General features: G+C 60.7%; 1 protein-coding gene across 1 annotated transcript in view; it reads left to right on the forward strand.

Moving 5' to 3' along the window:
- Positions 1 to 18,388, forward strand: part of LOC116958131 (phosphatidylinositol transfer protein beta isoform-like) — a 60,311-nt gene that overhangs the window by 9,496 nt on the left and 32,427 nt on the right. The window contains exons 3-4 of the mRNA XM_076064403.1: positions 1,565 to 1,710; positions 5,194 to 5,285. Coding sequence (XP_075920518.1) covers positions 1,565 to 1,710; positions 5,194 to 5,285 — 238 coding nt within the window. The remainder of the gene's footprint in view (positions 1 to 1,564; positions 1,711 to 5,193; positions 5,286 to 18,388) is intronic.

The raw sequence follows: 18,388 nt of genomic DNA on the forward strand, positions 1-18,388 counted from the left end.
CCTATACACTGTACACACTGTACCCAGACACTTATACTGTACATATTAAGACTACCCACACTCATACCATACACATACACACTCTACACATGCTACACCTATACACTGTACACACTGTACCCATACACTTAAACTGTACATATTAAGACTACCCACACTCATACCATACACACACACACACTGTACACATGCTACACCTTTACACTGTACACACTGTACCCATACACTTATACTGTACATATTAAGACTACCCACACTCATACCATACACATACACACTCTACACATGCTACACCTATACACTGTACACACTGTACCCATACACTTAAACTGTACATATTAAGACTACCCACACTCATACCATACCATACACTCTCTACACATGCTACACCTATACACTGTACACACTGTACCCATACACTTATACTGTACATATTAAGACTACCCACACTCATACCATACACATACACACTGTACACATGCTACACCTATACACTGTACACACTGTACCCAGACACTTATACTGTACATATTAAGACTACCCACACTCATACCATACACATACACACTCTACACATGCTACACATATACACTGTACACACTGTACCCAAACACTTATACTGTACATATTAAGACTACCCACACTCATACCATACACATACACACTCTACACATGCTACACCTATACACTGTACACACTGTACCCAAACACTTATACTGTACATATTAAGACTACCCAAATTCATACCATACACATACACACTCTACACATGCTACACCTATACACTGTACACACTGTACCCATACACTTATACTGTACATATTAAGACTACCCACACTCATACACATACACACTGTACACATGCTACACCTATACACTGTACACACTGTACCCATACACTTAAACTGTACATATTAAGACTACCCACACTCATACTATACACATACACACTGTACGCATACTACACTGTATACACTGTACACACTGTACCCATACACTTATACAGTACATATTAAGACTACCCACACTCATACCATACACACACACACTCTACACATGCTACACCTATACACTGTACACACTGTACCCATACACTTATACCGTACATATTAAGACTACCCACACTCATACCATACACATACACACTCTACACATGCTACACCTATACACTGTACACACTGTACCCATACACTTAAACTGTACATATTAAGACTACCCACACTCATACCATACACATACTCTCTCTACACATGCTACACCATACACTGTATACACTGTACCCATACACTTATACTGTACATATTAAGACTACCCACACTCATACCCTACAAAAACACACTGCACACATACTACACTGCACGCACTGTACGCAGACACACTGTACCTACACGCGTACTGTACCCAAACACACTGTACACACTGTACACACGCGCGCACTGTACACCCCCCTGAAACGCTCACGCCGCATCGCGCGGCCACTGTACCCATACCCACTGTACCCATACCCACTGTACCCGCACGCCCTTACTGTACGCACTGTACACGCACTGTCCCTGCCGTACAGTACCAGGTGGCGCAGCTGTACTCGGTAGCCGAGGCGAGCAAGAACGAGACCGGCGGTGGAGAGGGGATCCAGGTGCTGAAGAACGAACCCTACCATGAGGACGGGGAGTGTGGGCAGTACACACACAAGGTGTACCATCTACACAGGTACTAGTACTACTAGTACTCACTAGTACTCACTAGAACTAGTAGTACTCAAGAGAACCCTACCATGAGGACGGGGAGTGTGGGCAGTACACTCACAAAGTCTACCATCTACACAGGTACTAGTACTAGTAGTACTCACTAGTACTAGTAGTACTCAAGAGAACCCTACCATGAGGACGGGGAGTGTGGGCAGTACACACACAAAGTCTACCATCTACACAGGTACTCACCAGTACTCACTAGTACTAGTAGTACTCACTAGTACTAGTACTACTCACTACTAGTACTACTAGTACTACTCACTAGTACTAGTAGTACTCAAGAGAACCCTACCATGAGGACGGGGAGTGTGGGCAGTACACACACAAGGTGTACCATCTACACAGGTACTCACTAGTACTAGTAGTAGTACTAGTACTCAAGAGAACCCTACCATGAGGACGGGGAGTGTGGGCAGTACACACACAAGGTCTACCATCTACACAGGTACTAGTACTAGTACTACTCACTAGTACTAGTAGTAGTACTAGTACTCAAGAGAACCCTACCATGAGGACGGGGAGTGTGGGCAGTACACTCACAAGGTGTACCATCTACACAGGTACTAGTACTAGTACTACTCACTAGTACTAGTAGTAGTACTAGTACTCAAGAGAACCCTACCATGAGGACGGGGAGTGTGGGCAGTACACTCACAAGGTGTACCATCTACACAGGTACTAGTACTACTCACTAGTACTAGTAGTACTCACTAGTACTACTACTAGTACTCACTAGTACTAGTAGTAGTACTCAAGAGAACCCTACCATGAGGACGGGGAGTGTGGGCAGTACACTCACAAGGTGTACCATCTACACAGGTACTAGTACTAGTAGTACTCACTAGTACTAGTAGTACTAGTACTAGTACTACTAGTACTAGTACTACTAGTACTAGTGAGTACTAGTACTAGTACTAGTACTACTCACTAGTACTACTAGTACTACTCACTAGTACTAGTACTACTCACTAGTACTAGTAGTACTCAAGAGAACCCTACCATGAGGACGGGGAGTGTGGGCAGTACACTCACAAGGTGTACCATCTACACAGGTACTAGTACTAGTACTCACTAGTACTAGTACTACTCACTAGTACTACTAGTACTACTCACTAGTACTAGTAGTACTCAAGAGAACCCTACCATGAGGACGGGGAGTGTGGGCAGTACACACACAAGGTGTACCATCTACACAGGTACTAGTACTAGTAGTACTCACTAGTACTAGTAGTACTCAAGAGAACCCTACCATGAGGACGGGGAGTGTGGGCAGTACACTCACAAGGTCTACCATCTACACAGGTACTAGTAGTACTCACTAGTACTAGTAGTACTCACTAGTACTAGTAGTACTCAAGAGAACCCTACCATGAGGACGGGGAGTGTGGGCAGTACACTCACAAGGTCTACCATCTACACAGGTACTAGTAGTACTCACTAGTACTAGTAGTACTCACTAGTACTAGTAGTACTCAAGAGAACCCTACCATGAGGACGGGGAGTGTGGGCAGTACACTCACAAGGTCTACCATCTACACAGGTACTAACTAGTACTCACTAGTACTCACTAGTACTAGTAGTACTCAAGAGAACCCTACCATGAGGACGGGGAGTGTGGGCAGTACACTCACAAGGTCTACCATCTACACAGGTACTAACTAGTACTCACTAGTACTAGTAGTACTCACTAGTACTAGTAGTACTCAAGAGAACCCTACCATGAGGACGGGGAGTGTGGGCAGTACACTCACAAAGTCAACCATCTACACAGGTACTAACTAGTACTCACTAGTACTAGTAGTACTCAAGAGAACCCTACCATGAGGACGGGGAGTGTGGGCAGTACACACACAAGGTCTACCATCTACACAGGTACTAGTACTAGTAGTACTCACTACTACTCACTAGTACTAGTAGTACTCAAGAGAACCCTACCATGAGGACGGGGAGTGTGGGCAGTACACTCACAAGGTCTACCATCTACACAGGTACTAGTAGTACTCACTAGTACTAGTACTACTCACTAGTACTAGTAGTACTCAAGAGAACCCTATCATGAGGACGGGGAGTGTGGGCAGTACACACACAAAGTCTACCATCTACACAGGTACTAGTACTAGTAGTACTACTACTCACTAGTACTAGTAGTAGTACTAGTACTCAAGAGAACCCTACCATGAGGACGGGGAGTGTGGGCAGTACACACACAAGGTCTACCATCTACACAGGTACTAGTACTAGTACTACTCACTACTACTCACTAGTACTACTCACTAGTACTAGTAGTACTCACTAGTACTAGTACTACTCACTAGTACTAGTAGTACTCAAGAGAACCCTACCATGAGGACGGGGAGTGTGGGCAGTACACACACAAGGTGTACCATCTACACAGGTACTAGTACTCCTAGTACTCACTACTACTCACTACTCACTAGTACTAGTACTCAAGAGAACCCTACCATGAGGACGGGGAGTGTGGGCAGTACACTCACAAAGTCTACCATCTACACAGGTACTCACCAGTACTAGTAGTACTCACTACTACTCACTAGTACTACTAGTAGTACTAGTAGTACTCAAGAGAACCCTACCATGAGGACGGGGAGTGTGGGCAGTACACTCACAAGGTGTACCATCTACACAGGTACTCACTAGTACTCACTAGTACTACTACTACTCATTAGTACTACTACTACTAGTACTCACTACTACTCACTACGCACTAGTACTCACTAGTACTAGTAGTACTCACTAGTACTAGTAGTACTCACTAGTACTAGTAGTACTCACTAGTACTAGTAGTACTAGTACTCACTAGTACTACTCACTAGTACTACTACTACTCACTAGTACTACTCACTAGTATTACTACTCACCACTACTCACTAATGATAATGCTGCTGATTATGATGCTGCTGCTGCTGATGATGATGCTGCTACTACTACTACTGATGCTACTACTGCTAATTATGATGCTGCTGCTGCTGCTGCTGATGATGCTGCTACTACTACTGCTGATGCTACTACTGCTGATTATGATGCTGCTGCTGCTGATGATGATGATGCTGCTACTACTACTGCTGATGCTACTACTGCTGATGATGCTGCTACTGATGATGCTGCTACTACTACTGCTGATGCTACTGCTGATGCTACTACTACTACTGCTGATGCTACTACTGCTGATGATGCTGCTGCTGATGATGCTGCTGATGATGATGATGATGCTGCTACTACTACTGCTGATGCTACTGCTGATGCTACTACTACTACTGCTGTTGCTACTACTGCTGATGATGCTGCTGCTGCTGATGATGCTGCTGATGATGCTGCCGATGATGCTGCTGCTGATGATGCTGCTGATGATGCTGCTGCTGATGATGCTGCTGATGATGCTGCTGATGATGCTGATGATGATGCTGCTGCTGCTGTGTTACAGCAAGGTCCCAGGCTACGTGAAGATGATTGCCCCGGAGGGAGCGCTAGTGTTCCACGAGAAAGCGTGGAACGCATTCCCATACTGCCGCACGGGTGAGACACGGAGAGAGACACGGGGAGAGACACGTGGGAGACACGGGGGGGAGAGACACGTGGGGAGAGACACGGAGGGAGAGACACATGGGGTGAGACACGGAGGGAGCGCTAGTGTTCCACGAGAAAGCGTGGAACGCATTCCCATACTGCCGCACGGGTGAGACACGGGGAGACACGGGGAGAGACACGTGGGAAACACGGGGGGGAGAGACACGGGGAGAGACACGGGGTGAGAGACACGTGGGGAGAGACACGGAGGGAGCGCTAGTGTTCCACGAGAAAGCGTGGAACGCATTCCCATACTGCCGCACGGGTGAGACACGGAGAGAGACACGGGGAGAGACACGGGGGGGAGAGACACGGGGGGAGAGACACGGGGGGAGACACGTGGGGGAGAGACACGGGGGGAGACACACGGGGGGAGAGACACGTGGGGTGGGGGAGAGACACGGGGAGAGACACGGGAGGAGACACGGGGAGAGAGACACGGGGGGAGAGACACGGAGGGAGCGCTAGTGTTCCACGAGAAAGCGTGGAACGCATTCCCATACTGCCGCACGGGTGAGACACGGAGAGAGACACGGGGAGAGACACGTGGGAGACACGGGGGGGAGAGACACGTGGGGAGAGACACGGAGGGAGAGACACATGGGGTGAGACACGGAGGGAGCGCTAGTGTTCCACGAGAAAGCGTGGAACGCATTCCCATACTGCCGCACGGGTGAGACACGGAGAGAGACACGGGGAGAGACACGTGGGAGACACGGGGGGGAGAGACACGTGGGGAGAGACACGGAGGGAGAGACACATGGGGTGAGACACGGAGGGAGCGCTAGTGTTCCACGAGAAAGCGTGGAACGCATTCCCATACTGCCGCACGGGTGAGACACGGGGAGACACGGGGAGAGACACGTGGGAAACACGGGGGGGAGAGACACGGGGAGAGACACGGGGTGAGAGACACGTGGGGAGAGACACGGAGGGAGCGCTAGTGTTCCACGAGAAAGCGTGGAACGCATTCCCATACTGCCGCACGGGTGAGACACGGAGAGAGACACGGGGAGAGACACGGGGGGGAGAGACACGGGGGGAGAGACACGGGGGGAGACACGTGGGGGAGAGACACGGGGGGAGACACACGGGGGGAGAGACACGTGGGGTGGGGGAGAGACACGGGGAGAGACACGGGAGGAGACACGGGGAGAGAGACACGGGGGGAGAGACACGGAGGGAGCGCTAGTGTTCCACGAGAAAGCGTGGAACGCATTCCCATACTGCCGCACGGGTGAGACACGGAGAGAGACACGGGGAGAGACACGGGGGAGACACGGGGGGGAGAGACACGTGGGGAGAGACACGGAGGGAGAGACACATGGGGTGAGACACGGAGGGAGCGCTAGTGTTCCACGAGAAAGCGTGGAACGCATTCCCATACTGCCGCACGGGTGAGACACGGAGAGAGACACGGGGAGAGACACGGGGGGGAGAGACACGTGGGGAGAGACACGGGGGGGAGAGACACGGGGGGAGAGACACGTGGGGAGAGACACGTGGGGAGAGACACGGAGGGAGCGCTAGTGTTCCACGAGAAAGCGTGGAACGCATTCCCATACTGCCGCACGGGTGAGACACGTGGGGGTGGGAGAGCGACACGGGGGGAGACACGGGGAGAGAGACACGTGGGGAGACACGGGGAGAGACACGTGGGGAGAGAGACACGGGGAGAGAGACACGGGGAGAGAGACACGGGGTGAGAGACACGTGGGGAGAGACACGGAGGGAGCGCTAGTGTTCCACGAGAAAGCGTGGAACGCATTCCCATACTGCCGCACGGGTGAGACACGGAGAGAGACACGGGGAGAGACACGTGGGAGACACGGGGGGGAGAGACACGTGGAGAGACACGGAGAGAGAGACACATGGGGTGAGACACGGAGGGAGCGCTAGTGTTCCACGAGAAAGCGTGGAACGCATTCCCATACTGCCGCACGGGTGAGACACGTGGGGGTGGGAGAGAGACACGGGGGGAGACACGGAGAGAGACACGGGAGAGAGACACGGGGAGAGACACGGGGGGAGAGACACGTGGGGAGAGACACGGAGGGAGCGCTAGTGTTCCACGAGAAAGCGTGTCTCACCCGTACTGCCGCACGGGTGAGACACGGAGAGAGACACGGGGAGAGACACGTGGGAGACACGGGGGGGAGAGACACGTGGGGAGAGACACGGAGAGAGAGACACATGGGGTGAGACACGGAGGGAGCGCTAGTGTTCCACGAGAAAGCGTGGAACGCATTCCCATACTGCCGCACGGGTGAGACACGTGGGGGTGGGAGAGAGACACGGGGGGAGACACGGAGAGAGACACGGGAGAGAGACACGGGGAGAGACACGGGGGGAGAGACACGTGGGGAGAGACACGGAGGGAGCGCTAGTGTTCCACGAGAAAGCGTGTCTCACCCGTACTGCCGCACGGGTGAGACACGGGGAGAGACACGTGGGGAGAGACACGTGGGGAGAGACACGGGGTGAGACACGGGGGGAGAGACACGTGGGGAGAGACACGGGGAGAGACACGGGGGGAGACGTGGGGAGAGACACGGATAGAGACACGTGGGGAGAGACACGGGGAGAGACACGGGGAGAGACACGGGGGGAGACGTGGGGAGAGACACGGATAGAGACACGTGGGGAGAGACACGGGGAGAGACACGGGGGGGAGACACGTGGGGAGAGACACGGGGGGGAGAGACACGTGGATTGGGGGAGAGACACAGGGGGAGAGACACGTGGGGAGACACGTGGGGGAGAGACACGTGGGGTGGGGGAGAGACACGGGGGGAGAGACACGGGGGGAGACACGGGGGGAGAGACACGGGGGGAGAGACACGGGGGGAGAGACACGGGGGGAGAGACACGGGGGGAGAGACACGGGGGGAGACACGGGGGGAGAGACACGGATAGAGACACGTGGGGAGAGACACGGGGGGAGAGACACAGAGGGAGAGACACGGGGAGAGACACGGGGAGAGACGTGGGGAGAGAGACACGGATAGAGACACGGGGGGAGACACGGGGAGAGAGACACGGGGGGTGAGACACGGGGTGAGACACGGGGAGAGACACGGGGGGAGAGACACGTGGGATGGGGGTGAGACACGGGGGGAGAGACACGGGGGGAGAGACACGGGGGGTGAGACACGGGTGGAGACACGTGGGGTGAGACACGGAGAGAGACACGGGAGAGAGACACGGGGGGAGAGACACGGGGTGAGACACGGGGAGAGACACAGGGGGAGAGACACGGAGGAAGAGACACGGGGGGAGAGACACGGGGGGGAGACACGGAGGGAGACACGGGGGGTGAGACACGGAGGGAGACACGTGGGGAGAGACACGGGGGGAGAGACACGGGGGGAGAGACACGTGGGGAGAGACACGGGGAGAGACACGTGGGGGAGAGACACGGGGGGAGAGACACGGGGAGAGACACGGGGAGAGACACGGGGAGAGACACGGGGAGAGACACGTGGGGGAGAGACACGGGGGGAGAGACACGGGGGGGAGAGACACGGGGGGAGACACGGGGAGAGACACGGGGAGAGACACGTGGGGGAGAGACACGGGGGGAGAGACACGGGGAGAGACACGGGGGGAGAGACACGGGGGGGAGAGACACGGGGAGAGACACGGGGAGAGACACGGGGAGAGACACGGGGGGTGAGACACGGGGGGTGAGACACGGGGAGAGACACGGGGGGTGAGACACGGGGGGTGGGGGAGAGACACAGGGGGAGACACGTGGGGAGAGACGGGGAGAGACACAGAGGGAGACACAGGGGGAGAGACACGGAGGGAGAGACACGGGGGGAGAGACACGGAGGGAGAGACACGGAGGGAGAGACACGGGGAGAGACACGGGGGAGAAACACGGGGGGAGAGACATGGAGGGAGAGACACGGGGGGAGAGACACGTGGGGAGAGACACGGATAGAGAGACACGGGGAGAGACATGGGGGAGAAACACGGGGGGAGAGACACGGAGGGAGAGACACGGGGGGAGAGACACGTGGGGAGAGACACGGATAGAGAGACATGGGGAGAGACACGGGGGGAGAGACACGGATAGAGAGACACGGGGAGAGACACGGGGGGAGAGACACGGATAGAGAGACACGGGGAGAGACACGGGGGAGAGACACGGGGAGAGACACGGGGGAGAGACACGGGGGGGAGACACGGGGAGAGACACGGGGAAAGACACGGGGGGGAGACACGGGGAGAGAGACACGGGGGGGAGAGACACGTGGGGAGAGACACGGATAGAGAGACATGGGGAGAGATACGGGGGGAGAGACACGGATAGAGAGACACGGGGAGAGACACGGGGGGAGAGACACGGATAGAGAGACACGGGGAGAGACACGGGGGAGAGACACGGGGAGAGACACGGGGGAGAGACACGGGGGGGAGACACGGGGAGAGACACGGGGAAAGACACGGGGGGGAGACGCGGGGAGAGAGACACGGGGGGGAGAGACACGGGGGGAGAGACACGGGGGGAGAGACACGTGGGGAGACACGGGGGAGAGAGACACGGGGGGAGAGACACGGGGGAGAGACACGGGGGAGAGACACGGGGGAGAGACACGGGGAGAGAGACACGGGGAGAGAGACACGGGGGGAGAGACACGGGGGGAGAGACACGTGGGGGAGAGACACGGGGGGAAGACACGGGGGGAGAGACACGGGGGGAGAGACACGTGGGGAGACACGGGCGAGAGAGACACGGGGGGAGAGACACGGGGGAGAGACACGGGGGAGAGACACAGAGAAAGACACGTGGGGGAGAGACACGGGGAGAGAGACACGGGGGAGAGACACGGAGAAAGACATGTGGGAGAGAGACACGAGGGAGAGACACGGGGGGGAGAGACACGGGGAGAGACACGGGGGGAGACACGGGGGGAGAGACACGGGGTGAGACACGGGGAGAGACACGGTGGAGACACGGAGAGAGACACGGGAGAGAGACACGGGGGGGAGACACGGGGGGGGGGAGACACAGGGGGAGAGACACGGGGAGAGACACGTGGGGAGACACGGGGGGAGATACGTGGGGAGACACGGGAGAGACACGTGGGGAGAGACACGGGGAGAGACACGGGGGGAGACACGTGGGGAGAGACACGGGGAGAGAGACACGTATAGAGACACGTGGGGAGACACGTGGGGAGACACGTGGGGAGAGACACGGGGAGAGACACGTGGGGAGAGACACGGGGGGGAGAGACACGGGGAGAGACACGGGGGAGAGACACGTAGGGAGACACAGGGGAGAGAGACATGGGGGGAGAGACACGGGGGAGAGACACGGGGGAGAGACACGGGGGAGAGACACGGGGAGAGAGACACGGGGAGAGAGACACGGGGGGAGAGACACGGGGGGAGAGACACGTGGGGGAGAGACACGGGGGGAAGACACGGGGGGAGAGACACGGGGGGAGAGACACGGGGGGAGAGACACGTGGGGAGACACGGGGGAGAGAGACACGGGGGAGAGACACGGAGAAAGACATGTGGGGGAGAGACACGAGGGAGAGACACGGGGGGGAGAGACACGGGGGGGAGAGACACGGGGAGAGAGACACGTGGGGGAGAGACACGGGGAGAGACACGGGGGAGAGACACGGGGGGGAGAGACACGGGGGGGAGAGACACGGGGGAGAGACACGGGGGGAGAGACACGGGGGGAGACACGGGGAGAGAGACACGGGGGGTGAGACACGGGGTGAGACACGGGGAGAGACACGTGGGGTGAGACACGGGGGGAGAGACACGGGGGGAGAGACACGGGGGGAGAGACACGTGGGATGGGGGTGAGACACGGGGGGAGAGACACGGGGGGAGAGACACGGGGGGTGAGACACGGGGGGAGAGACGGGGGGGGGAGACACGGGGGGGGGAGACACGGGGGGGGGAGACACGGGGGGAGACACGGGGTAGGGAGGGAGGGAGACACGGGGAGAGACACGGGGGGAGAGACACGGGGAGAGACACGGGGGGAGAGACATGGGGGGAGAGACACGGGGGGAGAGACACGGGGAGAGACACGTGGGGAGAGACACGGAGGGAGAGACACGGGGGGTGAGACACGTGGGGAGAGACACGGGGGGAGAGACACGTGGGGAGAGACACGAGGAGACACGTGGGGGAGAGACACGGGGAGAGAGACACGTGGGGAGAGACACGGGGGGAGACACGGGGAGAGACACGGGGGGAGAGACACGGGGAGAGAGACACGGGGAGAGAGACACGGGGGGAGACACGGGGGGGGAGACACGGGGGAGACACGGGGAGAGACATGGAGGGAGAGACACGGGGGGACAGACACGGGGAGAGACACGGGGAGAGAGACACGTGGGGAGAGAGACACGTGGGGTGAGACACGTGGGGAGAGAGACACGTGGGGAGAGACACGGGGGGAGAGACACGGGGGGAGACACGGGGAGAGAGACACGTGGGGAGAGACACGGGGGGAGAGACACGGGGAGAGACACGGGGTGAGACACAGGGGGAGAGACACGGAGGGAGAGACACGGGGGGAGACACGGGGAGAGACACGGGGTGAGACACGGGGGGAGACACGGGGAGAGACACGGGGAGAGACACGGGGAGAGACACGGGGGGTGAGACACGGGGGGTGAGACACGGGGAGAGACACGGGGGGTGAGACACGGGGGGTGGGGGAGAGACACGGGGGGAGACACGTGGGGAGAGACGGGGAGAGACACAGAGGGAGACACAGGGGGAGAGACACGGAGGGAGAGACACGGGGGGAGAGACACGGAGGGAGAGACACGGAGGGAGAGACACGGGGAGAGACACGGGGGAGAAACACGGGGGGAGAGACACGGAGGGAGAGACACGGGGGGAGAGACACATGGGGAGAGACACGGATAGAGAGACACGGGGAGAGACACGGGGGAGAAACACGGGGGGAGAGACACGGAGGGAGAGACACGGGGGGAGAGACACGTGGGGAGAGACACGGGGGGAGAGACACGTGGGGAGAGACACGTGGGGAGAGACACGGATAGAGAGACATGGGGAGAGACACGGGGGGAGAGACATGGATAGAGAGACACGGGGAGAGACACGGGGGAGAGACACGGGGAGAGACACGGGGGGAGAGACATTGATAGAGAGACACGGGGAGAGACACGGGGGAGAGACACGGGGAGAGACACGGGGGAGAGACACGGGGGGGAGACACGGGGAGAGACACGGGGAAAGACACGGGGGGGAGACACGGGGAGAGAGACACGGGGGGGAGAGACACGGGGGGAGAGACACGGGGGGAGAGACACGTGGGGAGACACGGGGGAGAGAGACACGGGGGGAGAGACACGGGGGAGAGACACGGGGGAGAGACACGGGGGAGAGACACGGGGAGAGAGACACGGGGAGAGAGACACGGGGGGAGAGACATGGGGGGAGAGACACGTGGGGGAGAGACACGGGGGGAAGACACGGGGGGAGAGACACGGGGGGAGAGACACGTGGGGAGACACGGGCGAGAGAGACACGGGGGGAGAGACACGGGGGAGAGACACGGGGGAGAGACACGGAGAAAGACACGTGGGGGAGAGACACGGGGAGAGAGACACGGGGGAGAGACACGGAGAAAGACATGTGGGGGAGAGACACGAGGGAGAGACACGGGGGGGAGAGACACGGGGAGAGACACGGGGGGAGACACGGGGGGAGAGACACGGGGTGATACACGGGGAGAGACACGGGGGAGACACGGAGAGAGACACGGGAGAGAGACACGGGGGGGAGACACGGGGGGGGGGAGACACGGGGGGAGAGACACGGGGGGAGACACGTGGGGAGACACGGGGAGAGACACGTGGGGAGAGACACGGGGAGAGACACGGGGGGAGACACGTGGGGAGAGACACGGGGAGAGAGACACGTATAGAGACACGTGGGGAGACACGTGGGGAGACACGTGGGGAGAGACACGGGGAGAGACACGTGGGGAGAGACACGGGGGGGAGAGACACGGGGAGAGACACGGGGGAGAGACACGTGGGGAGACACAGGGGAGAGAGACACGGGGGGAGAGACACGGGGGAGAGACACGGGGGAGAGACACGGGGGAGAGACACGGGGAGAGAGACACGGGGAGAGAGACACGGGTGGAGAGACACGGGGGGAGAGACACCTGGGGGAGAGACACGGGGGGAAGACACGGGGGGAGAGACACGGGGGGAGAGACACGGGGGGAGAGACACGTGGGGAGACACGGGGGAGAGAGACACGGGGGAGAGACACGGAGAAAGACATGTGGGGGAGAGACACGAGGGAGAGACACGGGGGGGAGAGACACGGGGAGAGAGACACGGGGGGAGACACGGGGAGAGAGACATGGGGTGAGACACGGGGAGAGACACGTGGGGTGAGACACGGGGGGAGAGACACGGGGGGAGAGACACGTGGGATGGGGGTGAGACACGGGGGGAGAGACACGGGGGGAGAGACGGGGGGGGGGAGACACGGGGGGGGGAGACAAAGGGGGGGGGAGACACGGGGGGGGGAGACACGGGGGGAGACACGGGGTAGGGAGGGAGGGAGACACGGGGAGAGACACGGGGGGAGAGACACGGGGAGAGACACGGGGGGAGAGACATGGGGGGAGAGACACGGGGGGAGAGACACGGGGAGAGACACGTGGGGAGAGACACGGAGGGAGAGACACGGGGGGAGAGACACGGGGGGAGAGACACGGGGGGAGAGACACGGGGGGAGAGACACGAGGAGACACGTGGGGGAGAGACACGGGGAGAGAGACACGGGGAGAGAGACACGGGGGGAGACACGGGGGGAGAGACACGGGGGGAGAGACACGGGGGGAGAGACACGGATAGAGAGACACGGGGAGAGACAGGGGGGAGAGACACGGGGAGAGACACGGGGGAGAGACACGGGGGGGAGACACGGGGAGAGACACGGGGAAAGACACGGGGGGGAGACACGGGGAGAGAGACACGGGGGGGAGAGACACGGGGGGAGAGACACGGGGGGAGAGACACGTGGGGAGACACGGGGGAGAGAGACACGGGGGGAGAGACACGGGGGGAGAGACACGGGGGAGAGACACGGGGGAGAGACACGGGGGAGAGACACGGGGGAGAGACACGGGGGGAGAGACACGGGGGGAGACACGGGGGGAGAGACGGGGGGGGGAGACACGGGGGGAGGAGACACGGGGGGGGAGACACGGGGGGGGGAGACACGGGGGGAGACACGGGGTAGGGAGGGAGGGAGACACGGGGAGAGACACGGGGGGAGAGACACGGGGAGAGACACGGGGGGAGAGACATGGGGGGAGAGACACGGGGGGAGAGACACGGGGAGAGACACGTGGGGAGAGACACGGAGGGAGAGACACGGGGGGAGAGACACGGGGGGAGAGACACGGGGGGAGAGACACGGGGGGAGACACGGGGGGAGAGACACGGGGGGAGACACGGGGGAGACACGGGGAGAGACACGGAGGGAGAGACACGGGGGGACAGACACGGGGAGAGACACGGGGAGAGAGACACGTGGGGAGAGAGACACGTGGGGTGAGACACGTGGGGAGAGAGACACGTGGGGAGAGACACGGGGGGAGAGACACGGGGGGAGACACGGGGAGAGAGACACGTGGGGAGAGACACGGGGGGAGAGACACGGGGAGAGACACGGGGGAGAGACACGGGGGGGAGACACGGGGAGAGACACGGGGAAAGACACGGGGGGGAGACACGGGGAGAGAGACACGGGGGGGAGAGACACGGGGGGAGAGACACGGGGGGAGAGACACGTGGGGAGACACGGGGGAGAGATACGGGGAGAGAGACACGGGGGAGAGACATGGGGAGAGACACGTGGGGAGACACGGGGGAGAGAGACACGGGGGAGAGACACGGAGAAAGACATGTGGGGGAGAGACACGAGGGAGAGACACGGGGGGGAGAGACACGGTGGGGAGAGACACGGGGAGAGAGACACCTGGGGGAGAGACACGGGGGGAGAGACACGGGGGAGAGACACGGGGGGGAGAGACACGGGGGGGAGAGACACGGGGGAGAGACACGGGGGGAGAGACACGGGGGGAGACACGGGGAGAGAGACACGGGGTGAGACACGGGGAGAGACACGTGGGGTGAGACACGGGGGGAGAGACACGGGGGGAGAGACACGTGGGATGGGGGTGAGACACGGGGGGAGAGACACGGGGGGAGAGACACGGGGAGTGAGACACGGGGGGAGAGACGGGGGGGGGAGACACGGGGGGGGGAGACACGGGGGGGGGGAGACACGGGGGGGGGAGACACGGGGGGAGACACGGGGTAGGGAGGGAGGGAGACACGGGGAGAGACACGGGGGGAGAGACACGGGGGGAGAGACATGGGGGGAGAGACACGGGGGGAGAGACACGGGGAGAGACACGTGGGGAGAGACACGGAGGGAGAGACACGGGGGGAGAGACACGGGGGGAGAGACACGGGGGGAGAGACACGGGGGGAGAGACACGAGGAGACACGTGGGGGAGAGACACGGGGAGAGAAACACGGGGAGAGAGACACGGGGGGAGACACGGGGGGAGAGACACGGGGGGAGAGACACGGGGGGAGAGACACGGATAGAGAGACACGGGGAGAGACAGGGGGGAGAGACACGGGGAGAGACACGGGGGAGAGACACGGGGGGGAGACACGGGGAGAGACACGGGGAAAGACACGGGGGGGAGACACGGGGAGAGAGACACGGGGGGGAGAGACACGGGGGGAGAGACACGGGGGGAGAGACACGTGGGGAGACACGGGGGAGAGAGACACGGGGGGAGAGACACGGGGGGAGAGACACGGGGGAGAGACACGGGGGAGAGACACGGGGGAGAGACACGGGGGAGAGACACGGGGGGAGAGACACGGGGGGAGACACGGGGAGAGAGACACGGGGTGAGACACGGGGGGAGAGACACGGGGGGAGAGACGGGGGGGGGAGAGACGGGGGGGGGAGACACGGGGGGAGGAGACACGGGGGGGGGAGACACGGGGGGGGGAGACACGGGGGGAGACACGGGGTAGGGAGGGAGGGAGACACGGGGAGAGACACGGGGGGAGAGACACGGGGAGAGACACGGGGGGAGAGACATGGGGGGAGAGACACGGGGGGAGAGACACGGGGAGAGACACGTGGGGAGAGACACGGAGGGAGAGACACGGGGGGAGAGACACGGGGGGAGAGACACGGGGGGAGAGACACGGGGGGAGACACGGGGGGAGAGACACGGGGGGAGACACGGGGGAGACACGGGGAGAGACACGGAGGGAGAGACACGGGGGGACAGACACGGGTAGAGACACGGGGAGAGAGACACGTGGGGAGAGAGACACGTGGGGTGAGACACGTGGGGAGAGAGACACGTGGGGAGAGACACGGGGGGAGAGACACGGGGGGAGACACGGGGAGAGAGACACGTGGGGAGAGACACGGGGGGAGAGACACGGGGAGAGACACGGGGTGAGACACAGGGGGAGAGACACGGAGGGAGAGACACGGGGGGAGACACGGGGAGAGACACGGGGAGAGACACGGGGTGAGACACGGGAGAGAGACACGGGGGGGAGAGACACGGGGGGTGAGACACGGAGAGAGACACGGGGGGAGAGACACGTGGGATGGGGGTGAGACACGGGGGGAGAGACACGGGGGGAGAGACACGGGTGGAGACACGTGGGGTGAGACACGGAGAGAGACACGGGAGAGAGACACGGGGGGAGAGACACGGGGTGAGACACGGGGAGAGACACAGGGGGAGAGACACGGAGGGAGAGACGTGGGGGAGAGACGTGGGGTGGGGGAGAGACACGGGGGGAGACACGGGGGGTGAGACACGGAGGGAGAGACACGAGGAGACACGTGGGGGAGAGACACGGGGAGAGAAACACGGGGAGAGAGACACGGGGGGAGACACGGGGGGAGAGACACGGGGGGAGAGACACGGGGGGAGAGACACGGATAGAGAGACACGGGGAGAGACAGGGGGGAGAGACACGGGGAGAGACACGGGGGAGAGACACGGGGGGGAGACACGGGGAGAGACACGGGGAAAGACACGGGGGGGAGACACGGGGAGAGAGACACGGGGGGGAGAGACACGGGGGGAGAGACACGGGGGGAGAGACACGTGGGGAGACACGGGGGAGAGAGACACGGGGGGAGAGACACGGGGGGAGAGACACGGGGGAGAGACACGGGGGAGAGACACGGGGGAGAGACACGGGGGAGAGACACGGGGGGAGAGACACGGGGGGAGACACGGGGAGAGAGACACGGGGTGAGACACGGGGAGAGACACGTGGGATGGGGGTGAGACACGGGGAGAGACACGGGGGGAGAGACGGGGAGGGGAGAGACGGGGGGGGGAGACACGGGGGGAGGAGACACGGGGGGGGGAGACACGGGGGGGGGAGACACGGGGGGAGACACGGGGTAGGGAGGGAGGGAGACACGGGGAGAGACACGGGGGGAGAGACACGGGGAGAGACACGGGGGGAGAGACATGGGGGGAGAGACACGGGGGGAGAGACACGGGGAGAGACACGTGGGGAGAGACACGGAGGGAGAGACACGGGGGGAGAGACACGGGGGGAGAGACACGGGGGGAGAGACACGGGGGGAGACACGGGGGGAGAGACACGGGGGGAGACACGGGGGAGACACGGGGAGAGACACGGAGGGAGAGACACGGGGGGACAGACACGGGGAGAGACACGGGGAGAGAGACACGTGGGGAGAGAGACACGTGGGGTGAGACACGTGGGGAGAGACACGGGGGGAGAGACACGGGGGGAGACACGGGGAGAGAGACACGTGGGGAGAGACACGGGGGGAGAGACACGGGGAGAGACACGGGGTGAGACACAGGGGGAGAGACACGGAGGGAGAGACACGGGGGGAGACACGGGGAGAGACACGGGGAGAGACACGGGGAGAGACACGGGAGAGAGACACGGGGGGGAGAGACACGGGGGGTG

Source organism: Petromyzon marinus, unplaced genomic scaffold, assembly GCF_048934315.1.
Source record: "Petromyzon marinus isolate PM22_M1 ecotype Great Lakes invasive population unplaced genomic scaffold, UKy_Petmar_22M1.pri1.0 PM_Scaffold_42, whole genome shotgun sequence".
NCBI classification, from domain to species: Eukaryota; Metazoa; Chordata; class Hyperoartia; order Petromyzontiformes; family Petromyzontidae; genus Petromyzon; species Petromyzon marinus.